Genomic DNA, 20836 nt, shown 5'->3' on the forward strand with positions numbered 1-20836 from the left:
CATGGGTTTCCTCCATTTTTCTCCACTCTTTCCTGCCCCATTCTCCCCCCTGGATCTCCATGGGTTTCCTCCGTTTTTCTCCACTCTTTCCTGCCCCATTCTCCCCCCTGAATCTCCATGGGTTTCCTCCATTTTTCTGCACTCTTTCCTGCCCCATTCTCCCCTCTGGATCTCCATGGGTTTTCTCCGTTTTTCTGCACTCTTTCCTGCCCCATTCTCCCCTCTGGATCTCCATGGGTTTCCTCCGTTTTTCTCCACTCTTTCCTGCCCCATTCTCCCCTCTGGATCTCCATGGGTTTCCTCCGTTTTTCTCCACTCTTTCCTGCCCCATTCTCCCCCCTGGATCTCCATGGGTTTCCTCCGTTTTTCTCCACTCTTTCCTGCCCCATTCTCCCCTCTGGATCTCCATGGGTTTCCTCCATTTTTCTGCACTCTTTCCTGCCCCATTCTCCCCTCTGGATCTCCATGGGTTTTCTCCGTTTTTCTGCACTCTTTCCTGCCCCATTCTCCCCTCTGGATCTCCATGGGTTTCCTCCGTTTTTCTCCACTCTTTCCTGCCCCATTCTCCCCTCTGGATCTCCATGGGTTTCCTCCGTTTTTCTCCACTCTTTCCTGCCCCATTCTCCCCTCTGGATCTCCATGGGTTTCCTCCGTTTTTCTCCACTCTTTCCTGCCCCATTCTCCCCTCTGGATCTCCATGGGTTTCCTCTATTTTTCTGCACTCTTTCCTGCCCCATTCTCCCCTCTGGATCTCCATGGGTTTCCTCCGTTTTTCTGCACTCTTTCCTGCCCCATTCTCCCCTCTGGATATCCATGGGTTTCCCTCCCCCCATTCTCCCCTCTGGATATCCATGGGTTTCCCTCCCCCCATTCTCCCCTCTGGATATCCATGGGTTTCCCTCCCCCCACTCCGTTCACCTCAGCTTTGTCTGCCAGCAGCTTTTTTTTTAAAAGCCTTAATGTTTTGGATTTTCCTAATCGGCTTGCACGCATTATTGGCTTTTCCATTGATTCCTATGGGAAACATTGTTTCATCTTACGAACTTTTCACCTTACGAACCTCGTCCTTGCACCAATTAAGTTGGTATCATGAGGTATTACTGTATTTCTATTTTTCAATTTTAAGTTTTAAACCCATTTGCTACTTATTTTATATTAAACTACATTACAGAAATCTTAGACAAAATTGAATGAAATCAATCAAAATAAGATCTTGCATATCATTTTGGGGGAGGGGGAGGAGATGTAGCCCAGTCAGATTCATTTCATCTGAAATGTTTATACCATAGACATTATCAAATATACTTCTGCTGACTGCCAACTGACTGCAGTTCAGCAGTTCAAATCTCACTGGCTCAAGGTTGAGTCAACCTTCCATCCTTCTAAGGTCAGTAAAATGAGGATAAAATTGTTGGGGGCAATATGCTGAATCAGTAAACTGTTTAGAGAGAGTTGTAAATCACCATGAAGCGGTATATAAGTCAAAGTTATATTGCTATTGCTATTGAACATGATTCAGCCAATAAAGTCCACTGGATTTCAGTTGCTTAAATTTAAACATGAACTAACCTTTCCCACCCAAATCAATATCTTAAAAGAACTTCTCTTTGGTTGCATAGCACCACAATACTATTTAGAATTAATCATCTTAAACAAAACAGAATTAAATATAAAATAAATAGGCAATGGTAAAGTATTGGACCAAAGCAATAGAAGTTCCATTGTGTTGTGAGTTGAGGTAAGCACTGCAACATGCTTAAACTTATGAAACACAACCAAATCCTATTTGCTTTTACATGTTTTGGAAAAGTGTTCCCTTGTGAATAAAAGTTGACACAAAATATATCCATGAGTTCAGAGGGGGGAGAGCTGTATGAATGTACTTATAATTAATTGGAATATCCATGTGATAAAGAAAATATTTTCAGACACTGCTTTGCTTGTTCCCCCTTTTCCTTTCCTCTGATCTTTTCGTTCCTTTTGTTCTACTCCATTTAATTGGCTTCCTTTCATGCTGAGGGTGGGGTCATCAAAAGCAGAAGCAGGGAATTCACAGCCAGCTGCTACTGATGGCACAGCCAACTCATCGCTACAGAAAGCTTGATTGTGGTTTGACAATCAGGGAAGACAAGCCGTCAGGTTTGGCATTCTGTTCTTTGCAACTGGGATTCTATGTGTAAATCAACTGAAAAAACACAGGCGGTTTGCCAAGATTTTACAGCCCAGAGGATGCTTGTTTGAAATTTATAGTAGAATCTCGCAAGAAAGGTCATATGGTTCCAAATGAAATACTACAGAAGATGACCTATGCTCAGTAAAGTGGTTTTTTTTTTAAAAAAAATCTATATGTTGGTTAAGGTACACCATTCATTTTTATAACAAAAAGAGAAACAAAAAGCATTTCTGAATCAGAAAGACTAAACCTGCATAGAAGTGGTTATTTACAATTATTATTCCATATGGGGTGTGTAAAAATTACAGATTAATCACAACTACTTTTGCACTCCTAATAAGTCTGCGGAGAGGGGTGCATACAAATCTAATAAAAAGTAAGTAAGTAAGTAAGTAAGTAAGTAAGTAAGTAAGTAAGTAAGTAAGTAAGTAAGTGTTTTCCTAGAGTGTGTACAAATGAATAAAGGCAACCTTGACTTACAACTATAATGTGAACAGGACTGCTGTCATAAGTCAATGCTGCTGTAAAGCGAGATGAGGCCATGTTGCTAGGTTGTCAGACCATCGCATCCCTAAAACGCTCCTCTATAGTGAACTGTGTAAAGGAAAGCGATTGCATGGGGGACAAAGGAAGCGATACAAAGATATGTTGAAAGTCTCCTTCAAGTCTCTTGATATAGACACCACCTCCTGGGAAACTCTGGCACATGTGCATGCTCATGGCGCATGCTGATCCACCAAGGCTGCCAGACATCAGAGGCCAGAAAAAAGAATCACAGCAGAAGAGAAGCGAGCACTTCGCAAAGCCGGAACTGCAAATGCTGAGACGATGGTGCCTACACATGTCTGCCCAACATGTGGCAGAACATTTTGTGCCTGTATAGGCAGCCACCTGTACATACATCGTGGACAGCCCAAAACCTGTTCGATGTCAAGGTCCTCTTCGAACACGATCATCAAAGCAAGATGTCACTTGACCATAAATGACATACAGAAAACTATTTTGGCACTTCTCATTGTGATTCTTAACTGAGAATCATGGGACATCGAGCTGGGAATGGGACAACTTGCCACAGACAACTCACTGCGGTCAATTCACTGCAGCCAACTCACCACAGACAACTTGGCACAGGACAACTCGCCATGGCCAACTCACTGTGAGACAACACATTGTGGGACAATTTAACAATTATATTTAATTATATAAAATAAAAAATATTTTAATTTTTGCCATTCACATTTCATTCTGTTTCTCCTTTTGCATTCTTGAGCCATGGTGGTGCGGTGGTTAGAGTGGAGTACTGCAGGCTACCTCTGCTGAATGCAATTTGCAGTTCAAATCTTACTAGGCTCGAGGTTGACTCAGCCTTCTATCCTTCCAAGGTGGGTAAAATGAAGATCCAAATTATTGGGGGAAATATACTGACTGTGTAAGCCGCTTGGAGAGGGCTATAAAGCACTGTGAAGCAGTATATAAATCTAAGGGCTGTTGCTATTGCTATCCTTTCTTTAATTATTTTATTCCACCATTTCTTTGATATTAGTGTAACTGTCCTGCAGTAAATTGTCCTGTGGCGAGATGTCTATGGTGAGTTGGCCGTGGTGAGTTGGCAAGTGTGCCATAGCAAGTTGGCCATGGCAAACTGTCATAGACCCATTCAGTGAGTGCCCATCCAAACCCAAGCCATTCTGGGTTTAGCCTCTCCCGGTCTCAAAGCCTCACTAAGGTAAAGAACTGCTTCCAGCAGTCTCCATCTGCCCATGTTCCTCACTATTCATTTCTGCCCTTTTGATCAATCACCATGCATGGTGGGGACGTAAGCAGCCTCTAGCCTTGGTATGCCAAAAATTATATTGTCTAGGAATTGCAGTGGAAGAATCCATTGAGCAAATTGAATCTGATTATGCCATCCCAGCCCTCTCTGTGCTTCATCATGTCTCTTCTCAATTGCCTGTTGGATTTTTTTCCCAGAATAAACAAAGCAAGGGGACCTCCCATCTTCTTTGTCTCATGGTCCTATGGAAGAGCACCTATCCCTAAAAGGCTGCACTCAAGTGCAGATTCAACTCCTTGAGCCAGCCTCTGGGATTTTCCAACTGCTTCCATTTGTTGGCATTATTTGTGTTGTCCTACTGAGCTGGGGCATCACATGCACTAAGAATTTCACTGGAGAAGCTGAAACACTGCTGGTTTTTTTACAGTACTTTCACCAAAGTGTATTTGCCTTGCAGAACCAGAAGCAGAGGTGGGATCTTGCCGGTTCTGATCTATTCTATAGAACCAATAGTAACTTGGTGGCCTGAGTCACTAGAACCAGCAGCGACCCAGGCCTGCCACACTCCTGAACTGGCTCTCTTGGCAGTGCCATAGGTGGCACTATTTTGGTTTTTGGTTCTGAGTACACACAACTGTTTTTTGCTTCTGCACATGGGCAGAAGCTTTTTTTTAGCACTGTGCATGTGCGCTGAAGTGCTCACGCAGTGAGTCAGGGAGTGAATCTGCAGCGAGGTAAGCCAGAACCCATTCCTGCCCAGAACCCTGTGTGGAAGGAATTGAAGCACCTCTCCAGTCATGCAGTTTAAGTGTGGATGGGCTGCCAATAGCCTGAGGTTTGCTCATATGACCCCTGAAACATTGCAATGGCTTAACTTCAAACACAGGTTACAAGTCCCTTCATACAGCACTGTTCTAGCTTCTAGTGGTCACTAGAAAAATGGTTGTAAGTCAAAGACTATCTATATGCCTTGTGAAATCCACAACACACCTTTTCTGTTTCTGCACAGAAGGATGTAAGCCGTTATGGAAATTTGTTAGGCTGTAATAAATTATATTTCTAAGAGCCAATGACTAAACAATCCACAGTACCTTGAACTTTCCTAATTGCCTATTAAACTTAGCACTCAACTAGTAAAACATCTCCCAATAATTGTTGCCAGGGAAACAAAAAGATGTGAATATTTTTACAAGATTACTGGGATCCATTGTAAAGACATGATAGTATTCTTAGATCTCTGGTTTATGTTCAAATAAACAATTCAGATCCAGAACAATGATGGCAAACCTTTTTTGGCTCTGGTGCCAAAAGATCGCACATGCCCACCCATAATGCAATGCCCTGCACATGCACACAACTGCCCTGTGTGCTGCCCTCCATGCATGTGCACAGGCCTCCGGATTTCCAGAAGGGCCCATTGGGCTGTTTTTCGCTCTCCCCAAGGTTCAAGAAACACTCCTAAAGCCTGGGGACAGAGAAAAATTGCCCAATGGGCCAATTGGAAGTTCGGAAATAAAAGGAAGCAAGCTGCCATACTACTTACCTTCAGATAGTTGCAACCAGGCCTTGCACACCTTGGCCCATTTCCTCTGCAGCTGGGAAGGCTTTCCTGAAAGCCTGTGTAGCCAATAACACTGTTTTGGATCAATCTGGAGCTGTTATCGGCTACAGAGGCCAGGAAAGGCCTTTAGGAAAGACCTCTGCAGCTGATAATAGAGCCTCAGATCGATCCAGAACTCTGTTATCAGCTATACAGGCCTTCAGGAAAGCTTTATTACCTGAGAAGAAAGGGGGCGAGATGTGAGAGGCTATGATAGGCAGTTTACATCCTATCTCCAATCTTCCTTTTCTGGGAAAGGTTGTTGAGAAGGTGGTTGTTCTGCAGATGCAGAAGATCCTGAAGAAGACAGATTATTTGTACCCCTTTCAGTTGGGATTCAGATCTGGATACAAAATGGAAATGGCATTGATTTTGATGATCTTTGGTGGAAAGGACATTGGGGGACGGGGAGGAATTTACCATCCTTGATCCAGTTGACTTCTCAGTGGCTTTCTATACCATTGATCCTGGTATCCTGGAAAAAGCTTTGGGAACTGGAGTTGGGAGGCAGAGTGTTGTCCTAGTTTGTCTCCTTTTTTTCCAAGGCCATTTCCAGTTATTGTTGATTGAGAACAAGAGGTCTGACCCTCAGTCCCTAGTTTGCAGGGTCCCTTAGGGATTTGTATGAATATTAATGCAATCTCTCATTTTTTCAGGCTCATGAAAAACCCTAAAAATAGGCTTTCTCTTCTTTTAAAGTATGTACAACTGTTCTTATTATGTTTCAAATGAATGCTTAAATTTCTTCTCTGCTTCTCAACATTTTTTCTCTTTTGAAACAGAGGAAACAATCTAAAGAACAGATGTAATGTGTGCTTATTGTTTAGATCCTAAATGACTTGTTGCATGCTATTTAATTTCATATCTGCACCTTTTAAAGTTATTTAGACTACTTTTGTAACAGAAAATCTTAATACCACATAGAAAAAGTTCCACGAGAAGTACAGCAACCTTTCACCCTCCTCCCTCAAGAGAGAAAGTTCTGAGACAAGAAATATTACAGAATAATGCTTAAGAAATCCCATCTCAGAATGGAAAATCATTCAAATGTATGTGTATTATAAACTGTGAAAACTATTACATTCTTTGCATGAACTGTAACTTTGAAAATGTTTGTCTTCTACTGGATTCTGGATATAGTAGGGTATAATCAGAAATGTGAAAAATGAATCCACTTGAAATAAATTGGCCTTAGTAAAACAATATCCCCACATATTTCAGAATTATATTGCAATTAATCCCTCTAAACCAGGGATGTCAAACTCGCGGCATCATGTTGTCGTCATGTGATATATCGTGATTTTTCCCCTTTGCTAAACTGGGGGGGGGGGGGCGCGAAGGTGTGACTTATCTGGCCCATGGGCTGTGAGTTTGACACCCCTGCTCTTACCACCTCTTTGTTTTGTATTTCTGTTTATGAGTTTACCAATTACCCTGATACTTGGTATTTAAAATATCTCACATAGCTGATCTATCCTGACAACATATTGTTTTCCAACTTAAAGCAGCTATTTTTCTTATTACCATGTTTTCCCAAAATTAAGACACCCCCCCCCCAAAAAAGCTCACCACCAAAATAAACCCTTCCCCAAAAATAAACCTCCCCAAAAATAAGCCCTCCTCAAAATTATTTAAATGCATGTACAGCTGGCTCCCACCATTTCTCCTGGTTAGGGTTAGGGCAGTGTTTCCCAACCAGTGCCGCGAAGAAGGAAGTTCAGCTTCTGGTCCTGCAATTTTTTGCTGAGACTGCGAAGAGCAAAAAGTTGTGAGACTGGAAGCTGAGCTTCCTTCTTTGCGTCTTCCAAGTTTTCCGGCAGTTGCAGCGCCCCGTCCAGCTGGAGCTTCCCTGGCGGCGGCAGCAGGTGAGCTTTGGGGCCCGGCGGGAGGGCGGCAGCAGCAGGAGGGCAGCGGCACTGGGCAGTAGCCGTGGGGCGGCAGCAGGGTGGTCAGCTGTGAGGCGAAGCTCCGGAACGGAGGCACCGACGGCAGCGGCTGGACATGCTGCTGTACGCCGTACATGTTGGCATTGCGTGGCTGGCACTTGCCTGCTGGCTGGGCCGGGATGGAGGCTCCAGCCCCACGCCCATGCCCAGCGCAATGCCAGCATGTATGGCGTCTAGCAACACGTCCAGCCGCCGCCGTCGGTGCCTCCATTCCGGAGCTCTGCCTCACAGCTGACCACCCTGCCGCCGCCCCACAGCTACTGCCCAATGTCGCTGCTGCGGCATGGTGTACAAAAAAGAGAGAGAGAAAGAAAGAGAGAGAGAGAAAGAGAGAGAAAGAGAGAGAAAGAGATAGCAAGAGAGGGAGAGAGAGAAAGAGAGGGAGAGAGGGGGGAGAGAGAAAGAGATAGCAAGAGAGAGAAAGGGAGAGGGAGAGAAAGAGAGAGAAAGCAAAAAGAGAGAGAAAGAGATAGCAAGAGAGGGAGAGAAAGAGAGAGGGAGAGAGAAAGAGAAAGTAAAAGAGAGAGAGAGAGAGATAAAGAAAGAGATAGCAAGAGAGAGAGAGAAAGAGAGAGAAAGAGAGCTAGTAAGAGAGAGAGAAAGAGAGAGACAGAGAGAAAGATAGCAAGAGAGACAGAGAGACAGAAAGAAAGAGAGAGATAGCGAGAGAGAGAAAGAGAGAGAAAGAAAGCAAGAGAGAGAGCAAGAGAGGGGGGAAGGAGGGAGAGAGAAAGACATAGAGGGAGGGAAGGAGGGAGAGAGAAAGAGAGCAAAAAAGAGAGGAAGGAAGAAAGAAGGGAAGGAAGAGAGAGAAAGAGGGAGGGAGAGAGAAATAGAGCGAAAGGGAGGAAGAGAGTTTTTTTTTGTCCAAACTTTTTTTAGCCCCCCCCCCCTGACGCTCAATGTTCCCCAGGATTTTGAAAATATGAATAATGTGCCGCGGCTCAAAAAAGGTTGGGAAACACTGGGTTAGAGCAATAGAGCTAGAAATCAAGTAAGATGGCAAGAACAGCCCCCATCCTGCTCCATGTGCCCCAAAATAATAGGCCAAGACCTCCTCAAAAATAAGGTCAGGCGCTTATTTTGAGGTTCAAAAAAATATAAGACAGGGTCTTATTTTGGGGGAAGACAGTAAGTTCTTTATTGAATTAGAACTCATTAGAGAAAAAGACAAATATTAATGAGTAAGAGTTTTTAAATCTTCAAATTTGTTTCCTTTATGATATTTTGATATGGTGATTTATGAAATATATACAGAAAAGGGAGGAAAAACCCAAAGATTATAATTTAAGTGTATATTATGTTTTGTTAGAACATAAATTGATTAAATCTTTGGATCCCAGGTTTATAACTATCTTATAGAAAATAATGGAATATAACCTAATTTTCATATAAATCAATATTCAAATGCCTGTGACCTTGAAATATCCTTTGCAGTTGTTCAAAATGACTTTTGGATCTCTATTCCTTGATAATGGAGACATTAAACCTTTTCCTTTATTCACTATATTGGACTCAACTAGCATTTTAAATTTCTAAAATGCAAGTATTTTTCTTCTGCTATTATCCAATTCTGGAACTGCTAATTTGAAAGCTTTATCTGATCTGGATTTCCATTATTGTGTATGCTATGTATTTTACTGATAAAGTGCAGTGATGATACATTTTATTCTGTTATTCTCTCTTTTACATTTCCTCCCAAATTTATTGTGTACAGTATTACACTTTTTTGTTTATGATAGTTCATAAATAACCAAGCTCATATGTTACGTTGCTCTCTGAGGATTTTTACACCTTCATTCACTATCCATGCTTTTCTCATATTTCTTGATTCTGCTTCAGAAACATTAATCATACCCCCCACCTTCCTTTTCAGAATCCAGAATTAACTCCTAAAACAGTCGCAAACTTTGTCTTTGGACTTGAGTTGTATTAAATTTCTGAGACTTCTGAGAAGTAGGCCAAAACCAAAACAATATTCAGCTAAAATAAAATGAAAAATATCGCATTTCAGCATACTTTCACACTTATTTTTTTAAAATAAAAGCTCAGCCTAGACAACATGTTTTAAGAATATTAAACATACTGAAGGACATCACAGAAAAGCAACCAGGAAGGTGTGGGGGTTGGATAACAAGTTCTAACGGAAACACTTGAAAAAGCCAGTAAATTTAGCCTGCTGGATTATAGCCTGAACACGTGAGGGCTTGTAAAATGGAGCCATGAAGGCAGCTCTGCAAACTGCATACATTCAGCCGTAAAGTCTGAAGAAGGGTTGTGCTCACATCTGCTTGTAGGTGTTTCGAAGCCTGCCTTAAACCACTTGGAGGTCAAACCTGTTTCAAGTCTTAATGCATTCAAATGAATGCCAGAAGGTGGTCAATAATTGTATTTATGTAACTAAAAAACGTGATATGCAAAAGATGCAACAGAATTGTTCTATTGTTCCTAAAACAAAACTCATAACATCAGGTAGAAATTGCAAGAATAAAACTCTGGTTAAACACAAAAAATTCGTACATCTGTGAAATATAATTGAACAAAATGCCATGGAAATTGACAGATTCTACTTTGTTGGAGGCCTTTAAGCAAACTATCCTCAGACTTCTATTGAAGATGCTCTAGGGGCTTCCTCATCACCTATTGTTCACAGACCACAAATTGAACCAAATGTTCCCACTTCTTCTCTTTCAGGATCTCTGATTTCATCTGAAAAGGGATTTCAACTTTACCTATCAGAGAAATACAACTACAATGTATAGAAGTTATATATAAAGTTAAATAGCTCTGCATATTGAGGAAAGCTTCGGAAGGTCAAGCTGACTGGGGAGACTCACTCCTTTGCTGATTAATGTTTTCCTTTCTAACATACTATTCCCCCAGTCATGGTCAAATTTCTATGGGATAAGGCATAAAAATAAGATCAAAATACAAATAATATGTCTAAAAACATATAAAAGAGGAAGAAAAACAACCAGGGAATAAAAAAATTGACTATGTATTGAAGGAGGAATAAAAATAGATCTTCTAGTATAAAATGTTAGGAAATACAGTATGATTGAGAGGAATTGCTTTGGAGAAAGCGCTTTGTTCTGTGTTTTCCCCAAGTAAGGCAGGGTCTTATCTTCTTTTGACCCCCTGAAATAAGTATTTGGCCCCTTAACATCTGATCAGCTGATCCAGAGAGAGACAGGAGATCTGTCTTTTGTTTCTGGCACACTCCTGCCAACCCTAGCATTGCTGGGCCTCCTTGTTGCATCCCATGCAAACAGCATGAGATGAGGAGGCGGGGGGGGGGAGGAAAATGCTCCACATGCCCCTCAAGTTGTATCATAAAAAAACCTTGCGAGTTCAATCAATTAATTCCAACTTCTTGAACTCATGACTTAGAGTTTTTTTAATGGTACAACTTGTTTCCCTGCACACAACAGCGACAAACACAACAGAGCTAGAAATCAGGTAAGATGTGTGTCTCACTTCTCCCCCATTCAACCCCTCCCCACCTGCCACTCCCCCTCACCTGCCAATATCAGCAGGCCAGATTTGGTGAGCTGAACATGCCAGGAGAAGAATGTGAGAAATGGGCTCTCTCCCAGCGCCTCGCTCTCTCTCTTTTCCTCCCGAGTGCTGCAGTGCATCCAACTCACCAAATCTGGCCTGCTAATCTCAGCCAGCAGTAGCTCTGACCCGATCCTGGCTGGCAATGCTGTGGACAAGAACCGGCCATGCCGATCCAGCTTCATGGCTGTGCAGACAGAGACTGTACCAGCCACTGCTCAGACCTCGGGCACCAGTGCCCCCTTCCCTCAATCCCAGGTCAACAGAGCTAGGGCTGGCAAGAGTGTGAAGCACAAGGTGCGTTGCTGGGCCTGCCCCTCTTTTTGTGGCCATCAGAAGGAGCAGAGTAGCTAAGGATTGTGGGAGCAGCCTCCATGAGGCCATTCCACATGGATGGCAGCAGCATGTGGGACACGTGGGGCATGTTCCTCCCTTCTCCCTCCCCCCGCCTTGCCTCCTCACCTCGTGATGTTTGCATGGGAGGCAATGAGGAGGGCCAGCGACATGTGGGGCTTGTCGCTGGACCTGCTGCTGCTTTTGCAGCTTCAAAAGCAGCCATGTTTGCTGGAGGCAGCAGTCGTAACAACACCAGCAAAGCAGCTGCTTCATGAACAGTGGGATGGCCTGCTGTGACCATCGCACCATTACTGGTAGGTAAGGAGGGGGGCGCGAGGCGCATTGCTGGCCTTGCCGCTCTTTTTGCGGCCACCATTAAGAGAAAGGGTGCGGTAGCTAGGGTTTGCGGGAACGGCCTCCATGAGGCCATTTTGTGTTGATGGCAGGTGCTTGTGAGGTGAGTGGGGCATGTTCCTCCCCTTCCCCAAGGAAATGGCAGGGATCAGCTGCGCAGCTGATTCCGAGACCTTATTTATGGGTGAGGGCTCATATTAGTGCATGCGGTCAAAGGCCCAATTGGGCTTATTATCTGGAGAGGTCTTAGTTTTGAGGAAACACAGTAAGTGTACTACTACCAACAGAAGGTCTTTTTTTCCTTTAAAATTAAGTTTTGTTGATATATATATATATATATATATATATATATATATATATATATATGTGTGTGTGTGTGTCACATGGTTTTTTTGCTGAATTTGAAAATTAAGGATATATGTCACATGGTTTTTTTGCTGAATTTGAAAATTAAGGGAGACTAGGATAGATCTATTTCGGCCTTATTTTGGCCTCATCAGCTAGCCATACCCACTGGGACTTGATATATATATATGCAGCCCTTTAGATACCCTGTCCCAAGCTGTGGAAGACTTTAAGTTATACACTAATAGTACAAAGTGGATCAAGTACTTTCACATAAAAATATAAAGAAAACTGTAAAATTAAGTTTTGTTGAGTTCTGGCTCAAACACATCAAATGTTTCAGGAAATGGAAAACATAACTTCCTACAGAAATAAAGTGAAAAAAAGAGAAGCTAAGAAACCCATCGAACATGACTACATTCAGGAACTTGAGGCAACTTCAACCTAACTGTCAACCTAAATAACTTATCAGAAAAGATCTTAAAGGAGTAAGTACAGTATTGGAGATTCACCATCATACATGGACCTGAATTCACCTTATGTTCCAACAAATACTTAAAATGGAGAACTGGAAGATATGATCCATGTGGTTATATTTTACTAGACTGTCTTTCCGAAATTGTACAATACAATATTACCTACATCAGGGGTCCCCAACCACCGGGCCGCGGACCAGTACCGGGCCGCGGGGCATGTTGCACCGGTCCGTGGAGTCAGCAGCTGCCGGCCCTCAAGCCGCCACCCCCTCCCTCCAGCGCTTCGCCTCCCGCCGGGCAAGAGGCCTCGGGAGGCAGGTTCTGCCGGCCACAGGACGATGGATGGGACAGAGGGGCGGGAAGGACCGAGAGGCTCAAGCCTCTTTTGGCTTCTGCCGCGGGGCGCTTTTGCGTTTTTGGCTGGGGGGAGGCAGGAGGGCCAGCCTGACCCCCTCTCTCCAGCGCTTAGCTCCCGCTGGGCAAGAGGGCTTGGGAGGCAGGTTCTGCCGGCCACAGGACGATGGCGGGAAAGAGGGGCGGGGAGGACCAGCACCCCATGCTTAATCCCGCCCCCAACCACGCCCCTTTCCGCCCCCACTGGGCCATAGAAAAATTGTCTTGCTGAAACTGGTCCCTGGTGGAAAAAACGTTGGGGACCACTGACCTACATCATATAGCTATTAACCTCTATGACAAGACAAGAACATTACAATCACTGGCATCTCCAAATATTTCTAAAATTCTCTGATTTGATTATATAAATGTATATTTGTTTTTTACATTTTGATTGTCATATTATAATCCACTCATTTTAGGATAACTCATGTAAACACAGGGGTGATAACTCTACAACAGCCTCCTATAGCATAGATTAAATTTAAAGAAAGTAATGTGCCTAAGGCTGCTTAGTAAAGCTTTTTGGGTAAGCAGGATTTCTTGTTGAAGTTTTATTGGCCCGTAACAAACAATATTGGGGTTAGAATTCTATAAACCATTAATGTGCCTATCAAGGAAGCAATATAAATGTTGGAAAGATGTCATCTATCTTCTGGAAACTCCTTTTGCTTACTTCCCACTAGGTTGAAAGTGGTTTGGGAGAGGCATGCCTTGCATCTGTTACACAAGAATTTCTGGTCCTACTTTGACTTCTGACTATAAAGTTTTGTAACCTACAAAACTATTCACTAGTCAATGAATCTGTGCATTACAAATCATGATACTATACTTTATTCAGCCTTACTTTCCAGTGAAGGGATTCTATCGCCTATTTCTATCGCCAAGTCTATTGCCAACTCAGAAAATAGGGAAGGAATAATCCATAGTTCCACAGCCATTTCCGCCCACAAAACTGGCCTGGAATGAACTGCACTGCCAACCATCTTAAAATGTTATATAAAGTTTTCTTAAGATGTACGTGAAATCTTTTTTCCCTTAACCTCACCAAGGAATGGAGTATACATAAGGGACAGGAGCTGCCCTCCCATGTTTCTTACAAAAGTTTGCACCAAGACTAATAAATAGCAAGCTGTCCTTATCAATCAAAGATCTGTCAGTTCATAAAATAAAGTATTAGTTGACAGTGGATAATAAACTGGAAATATTATGTTATTTTTTGGGGCACATGCTTATGTTACATGTATTGTAATATCTCACACAGAGGATTACCTTCCACTGCCTTAAAAGACATACTCAACACCTTATTTTAATTAAACTCACAGTTTAATTAAAACTCATAACAATCATTAGAGAAATATTTGTTCACACTTTCCTGCATATTTTATCTTGATGATCCCAAAATTTATTGAGAAATGTGCAATTTGACACACCCATTTACAAATCCCGGAGCAACTATTCCCTAATTCATTTCTTTATGTTCCAATAATATAAAGGTACTGAGGAGGCCACAGTTGTTAAAAAGTGTTTTGTCAGCCCCCAGGAACAAATATGGGGTGCTGAGTAAAGGGAGAAGAAATAAGGGTGAAAGGATAATAGATTCCCTTCAAAACAGCTCTGGGCAATTACTATTAACAATGAGTCTCTGTTAAAAGGCACAGTTATTTCAATGCAACTATTTATGTCTCTGTATCACATCAAACTTTAAGAGCATTTTGACATTTGGGGCATGTGATTTTTAAAAAACACATAAACCACTTTTATTCCCAAACAAGCATTTCATTTTATTATTCACGGAACGACTATAATGGGCGAAGGGAAGGGGGGTTACTACAGAGAGTAGAAAGAAGTGGGAGGGGGGCACTACTATTTTCCTGCCAACTGGACTTAAAAATCTGCTTCCAGATCGAAGCAGTCAGATTTGAAACCAAACGACAACACTTCAGTTTTCATTAGGCTGGAGGCACAATGCTTTCCGCATCTCCTATGTGAACAATTGCCTTCCCATCACTGCAGAGACCCAAGTCCAAGCCAGGAGGATTTGCGCGCTCGCTCTCGCTCTCCTTCTCCTTCTCCCATCTGTTTTGCACAACGAAGGGAGGGAAAATGAGCCCCTAAGTGCCTTAGCCACTGCTGAATGTGTACCAGATGCGCAAAACTTCTGTCAAACTTTACTTTTCCCTGGTGTTTCTCCCATCCGAGGCTAACTTTTCGGATGTCTCTGTAGGCGCTCCCAACAACCGCCACAGCTCTCCAAAGGGGAGGAAAACGCACATGGACAAACCAACAATAAAACGCCACTGGGATTAAACAATATTAACGACTCGACGCACTGGCAAGTCTTTTCCTAATAACCCATTTTTCTCTACCCCAACTCTTCTGAGAAATAATTCCACTTGCCACTTACCCATTCGGGCTGCGCAAAATTGAAGCAACACGTAAAATCCAACTGCTGCACACAACCACAACTTGGCCATTGCTCCCGCTTCCAAATCTTGCGCCCAAATACGAAGGAGTTCCCTCTCGCAGGCTTCCACGAAATCAATCTGCCCGGAGAAAAACCGGCGTCTGAAAGTTTTGCTACTGCTTCTAATTCCAATGCGAAGCGCGCCTGAAGTAAATGAGTGACCTAAACAGGGAGGGGAGCGGAATCCGAAGTCACACCCCTGTTGGAACACAAGTGACACGGCGTTTAAAAAGAAAAAGAAAAAAAGGAAAGGGGAGGGGAGGGGAGGGGAGGGGAGGGGAGGGAAAAAAAGAGGAGGAGGAGATAAAAGGCTACTACTTATGAGTAAGCACAATTGCCGCTAATATTTCATGCAAGGCTCCAAACGGCTTTGAGTCAACGCGGCGCGCTTTCCCCCGAGGCGGCCGGGTTGGAAAGCACCTCGTGGCTGGGGGCAGGGTGGAAAGAGTTGCTCGGCGCGGCACGCGGCCCTCCCGAAAAAGGAGCGCGAGCGACTGGCCTGCAACTGTGGAGTTTTAGCAACGATTCCTAATCCCGGCTTTCCTCCCTCTTTTTGTGCATTCATTGGAGAGGCGAAGAGTTTAGGCAAGGAATGTTCAACGCACACCCCCTCTCTCCCGGCACTCTTTTCACTCACCAGACCTTATAAACCGATTAAAATTAGGTTGCTTTTATATATATAAAATAAATTATATATATATAAATTATTTGTTCCTTATAAGTGGTGGGGGTGGAGATTTGGTTTGAATGTAGCAAATAGATTGAGTGGCTATGTTTTAATTTATAATATATATTGAAAAGCAACCTAATAAAAATACCCTAAAAGCCTTTTATGAAAAGTGCACCAAACCTCTCAGCGGATGTTACAGTAACATCCGCTGAGAGGTTTGGTGCACTTTTCATAAAAGGCCTTTAGGGTATTTTTGTTTCAGTTTTTTTGTTCTTTCAGAGATTTCTCCTTATAACCCTAGATTAATAAATGAGAAAATTTTGAGTGTGCCATTTATGGACTTTAAACATTTACACCGAGTGCAAAGAAAAGAAACATTGGCCTGGTGTTTCCTGCCCTGTTTTGCCCTCAGAATCTAACTGCCCCCAAACTCATTTCAAAACAGACTGCTAAGGCGGAAGAAAGCAGGAAACATGGTTGAATTTCTTCTTTCTGTAACCACAAGTGTTGCTCTTAGACCCCTCAGTCTTCTCTCAGCTTCTTTGCTATTGTTATCTGGTATCCTTAAATTACACACTTCATTCCCTGACCGCATCCTTTCTGAACCTGCAACCTGAAATAGTATTTGTCCAGTGTTATTCTAAATACGGTACTTAAATGTCCGTTTAAAATAGCCTCAATCCAGAGCCACCTTCTAGCTTTCCCACTCTGCATCTTTCCCAGGTGTCCAGCTCCAGTTATATTCTCTCAAAGTGAAAGAAAATATTTGATTTAGGTATATGGTCCATATTTCTAAAGGGGTATAACAATTTTGAATGATAATACCTACTCTTTAGTTCATGTACATTTCAAGAACAAGGACAGCTCAGTGGAAAAACTAAAATAGACTGCAACCACATTTTAAATAACAAAACTGTTTGAAATTTGAAGAAAACCCCCCAAAAAGAAGAATAATTCTGCAAAATGGAAACTGGCTTTTCTGTCACTGATGGGTATCAGTTCCCTAAACTGTTGCCTCAAAGCTGTTGAGGGTAAATTTTCAAAAACTACTGAGCAGAAGACATTCATCATTCTGGGAGTACTTGCTTGTTACTATGGCATGGACTCCTGTAAGCTTTAACATCTAAAAAATATCCCTCTGTTAGAAGACGGTGCCTGAGAATTTTCATTTACAGGAAATAGACCTATAGTTAAGTTGGCCCCTGTTTTAAATAATCTTTAAGCAGCTTTCAAAGGAAAAAGAACTGCCCTGAGTCTTTGGAGAATAGCAGTATAAATCCAATGAATAAATGAAATAATGAATGAATGAATGAATGAATGAATGAATGAATGAATGAATGAATGAACGAATCTTCAAACCAGTGAAATCTGGTCAAAGAGGCCATCTATATTAAAATTGAACAGCCTTCTCTTAATAGAAGGGGCAGGAATAGAACACCACCTATTTTCTGTATACAACACAGTCCTTTCAGCAATCCCCAAAAGTCCCACTCCCATTTTGCACTCTGATTCAGGGGACCCTGAGTGGAGGATACAGATACATCCCCAAGTTGCCTCAAGGAGTCTTGGAGAACTAATGACCAACCATTCAGTCAGAACTGGAGAAGCTTCTTAGATGAGAAGTGAAACATTTTCAACGAGAAAAAAAATACCAAAAAAGTCCAATTGTCTTTTGAAAAGCACCCTTGGGACATAGGTCACTAATATCAATATCCTGATAAGAATTTTCATCTATATAACTAAATTGTCATGGACAAATTATCATGTGCTACTCAATGCCATTTTTTCTCTCCTTTATGGAGATAGATGCTGGACATATTAGTATGGGATATTGACTTAGACTTCTTTTCTGTTTTTTTACAAGAAGAACATTGAGATTTTTTTTATATGGCAGATAGTGAAAAAAGTGTGTCTCTCTCTCTGTCTCTCTCACTGCCTCTGTGTCTCTCTCTTTCTTTTGTGGTGTCAAAAACTTTCTATAAGATCTACAATCTAGTTTAGTGCCAGAAAGTATTTTCTTGGTTTGAAAAGAAAACAGTCTGCTGGGTTGCCCTTTTCTTGTCCTGCCAGCTGCTTTGTTTGGACATGTAAGTTATGGCCTGAGTCCTGCACAGCAATAAGAAGATGAACAGTGGCTTCTAACATTTTATGTTCAAAAAGGGAAATCAGCAGTAACCTCAGATGTCCTCCTCTTCCAGTGTATATTTCACGATGGCATGATGGCCCAAGTGCTGGACAATGGAGAAGCTTCAAAGTCCTTTTCCATCACAAACAACGTCAAGCAAGGGTATGTATTGGCACCGACCTTGTTCAGCATAATGTTTTCAGCCATGCTGTCAGATGCCTTTCAGAACAGTTCCTTGGGAGTTAGCCTGAGATACAGGACCAATGGGAAACTGTTCAAACTGTGAAGACGCCAGGCTGTCACCAAGATAAAGGAGACTGTGCTACGTGACCTCCTCTTTGCTGACAACTGTGCCCTGAATGCACAGGGCAGGAAATGCAAACCAATGTGGATAATTTTATAGCAGCATGTGACAACTTTGGTCTCCTTATCAACATAAAGAAGACCGAAGTGATGCATCAGCCAGCTCCGAAAGTCAAATACCAGGAGCCCAGCATCACAGTAAAGGGACAAAACCTACAAGGTGGACCAATTTACATACCTTGGCAGCACCCTTTCCCGTGCAGTGAATATTGACATTGTGGTCAACTGCAGAATCACCAAGGCAAGCTCTGCATTTGCAGAATAAGGTGCCTGACACCAACGTGTGGAACCGACGTGGAATAAGCCTTGCTACAAAACTCAACGTCTACTGAGCAGTAGTGCTAACTACCTGATGTATGCCAGTGAGACTTGGACTGTATACAGGAGACATGCTAGGCAATTGAACCACTTCCACACGACCTGCCTCCGTAGAATCCTGAGGATCCAGTGGCAGGATAAGGTGCCTGACACTGAGGTCCTCTCCAGAGCAGGCCTGCCATAAATCCCCATCCTGCTGATGAAAGCCCAGACTCACTGGGCAGATCATGTTGCTAGGATGCCAGACCATCAGATCCCTAAACAGCTCCTCTATGGTGAGCTGTCTAAAAGGAAGGTGATCACATGGTGGACAAAGGAAGCAATACAAAGACACATTGAAAGCCTCCTTCAAGTCCCTCGATATCGACACCATCTCCTGGGAAACCCTGGCACAAGATCCACCAATATATTGCATGCTGATCCACATCTGAGGCCAGAAGAACATTCATAGCAGGAGAGAAGCAAAGCTAGAGCTGCAAATGCTGCAACAAGGGTGGCCACACATATCTGTCCAACATGTGACAGAACATTTCGTGCCTGTAACATCAACAGGATGAACATTCCTGTTCATCAAATAATACAGAGAAAACTATTTCAAAGATCATTCAACCATTATAATTTGTCAACGTAATCAAGATTTCAAAAGAGTTGCAGCTCGGACCATTTTATTCAGTTTATGTCACAGCTAAGAAGGAAAAGGTTGTATCATTCTCTTCCATTATCTACAGTTATAGTCCCAATGAAGGACCATTCCATTTCTGTAAATGTTACAAAATGCAAACAAGTGAAATTAAGGAATGGCATTTACAAGTTCTGATGTTCATACTGATTAGCTGATTTGAACATAAGTGCTTCCCAATGCAGCAAGATCCATTATTAAGAAAACATGGATTAAATTGCATCATAAATCAAAATGTTCATCTGTCAATTGCATTGGATGAGGAAACCTTCCTACCTGTTACTGTATTTGGATACAGCATTACTTGAAGAAAGCTCCATGATAGAACAATGAATCTTAACTGTCAAGATCCCTGATACCTCCAGTAAAAGTTATAGAGATGAAGATTAAAATGTCCTTAAATTGACCTCTTATCCTGGTAACTAAATAGAAATAGCCATATAGTTTTCTTGGCAGTGTGTGCAAAAGTGATCACTTTCCAGGAAGTTGTTTGACTTTCCAGTCTAGCCTTTAACAGAATATTGTAAAATATAATAATCATTGCTACAGTGCTGCCAAAAAGAATCTCACATGTGAATGGGTAGTTGAGTTCAATTTAAAAAAGACTTTTGGAGTTTTAATTGATAAATCTATGTACATAACATTTGACAAGGAAACATCAGCCTTTTTTAAAAAGAATTAACCAAGCGCACTTAAGCAAGACAGAAACAAGAATCTTAATACCACCGTGAATTCTGCTGCATTCATCCTATTTTGTAATTTATTTTTCCTAGGGCAGTAATGGTGAACCTATGGCATGGGTGCCACAGGTGGCACGTGGAGCCATATCTGCTGGCATGTGAGCCATTGTCCTAGCTCAGTTCCAGTGCACCAGCCAGCTGATTTTTGGCTCACGTGGAGGCTCTGGGAGGGCATTTTTGGCTTCCGGAGGGCCCCCGCGGATGGGGGAGGGTGTTTTTGCCCTCCCCAAGCTCCAGGGAAGCCTCTGGAGCCTGGAGAGGGTGAAAAACAGGACCACCAGAAGTTGGAGAACGGGTTGTTTCTGGCTTCCAGAGGGCCTCCGGGGGGCAGGGAATGCAATTTTTGCCCTCCCCTGGCATTGAATGATCAGTGAGGGCAATAGTGTTTGCGTATGCGCTTTTGGCACCCGAGGAAAAACAGGTTCGCCATCACTGTCCTAGGGTTTTGTTAAAGTTGGGGTCTTTGTGCACAGAATCCCAGTATTTCAATTCATATATTGACACATATTCTACACTAAA

At 42.5% G+C, this 20836-nt stretch overlaps 1 protein-coding gene across 15 annotated transcripts in view; it reads right to left on the minus strand.

Annotated features, from left to right (window-relative positions):
- Positions 1-15649, minus strand: part of CD44 (CD44 molecule (IN blood group)) — an 85896-nt gene extending 70247 nt beyond the window's left edge. For 9 of the 15 annotated variants that reach the window (XR_011559840.1, XM_070760896.1, XM_070760833.1 and 6 more), the window contains exon 1: positions 15363-15546. Coding sequence is in view for 13 of the 15 variants with exons in the window: in XM_070760896.1 (XP_070616997.1) it covers positions 15363-15432 (70 nt within the window). In the remaining 2 variants the exon portion in view is untranslated. Of the gene's footprint in view, positions 1-5490; positions 5624-15362 lie in introns of those variants that run through there. The other 6 variants (XM_070760908.1, XM_070760841.1, XM_070760917.1 and 3 more) reach the window with 5 other exon arrangements.
- Positions 15650-20836: the final 5187 nt, after the last annotated feature.

This window comes from Erythrolamprus reginae, chromosome 1 (assembly GCF_031021105.1).
Source record: "Erythrolamprus reginae isolate rEryReg1 chromosome 1, rEryReg1.hap1, whole genome shotgun sequence".
NCBI lineage: Eukaryota > Metazoa > Chordata > Lepidosauria > Squamata > Dipsadidae > Erythrolamprus > Erythrolamprus reginae.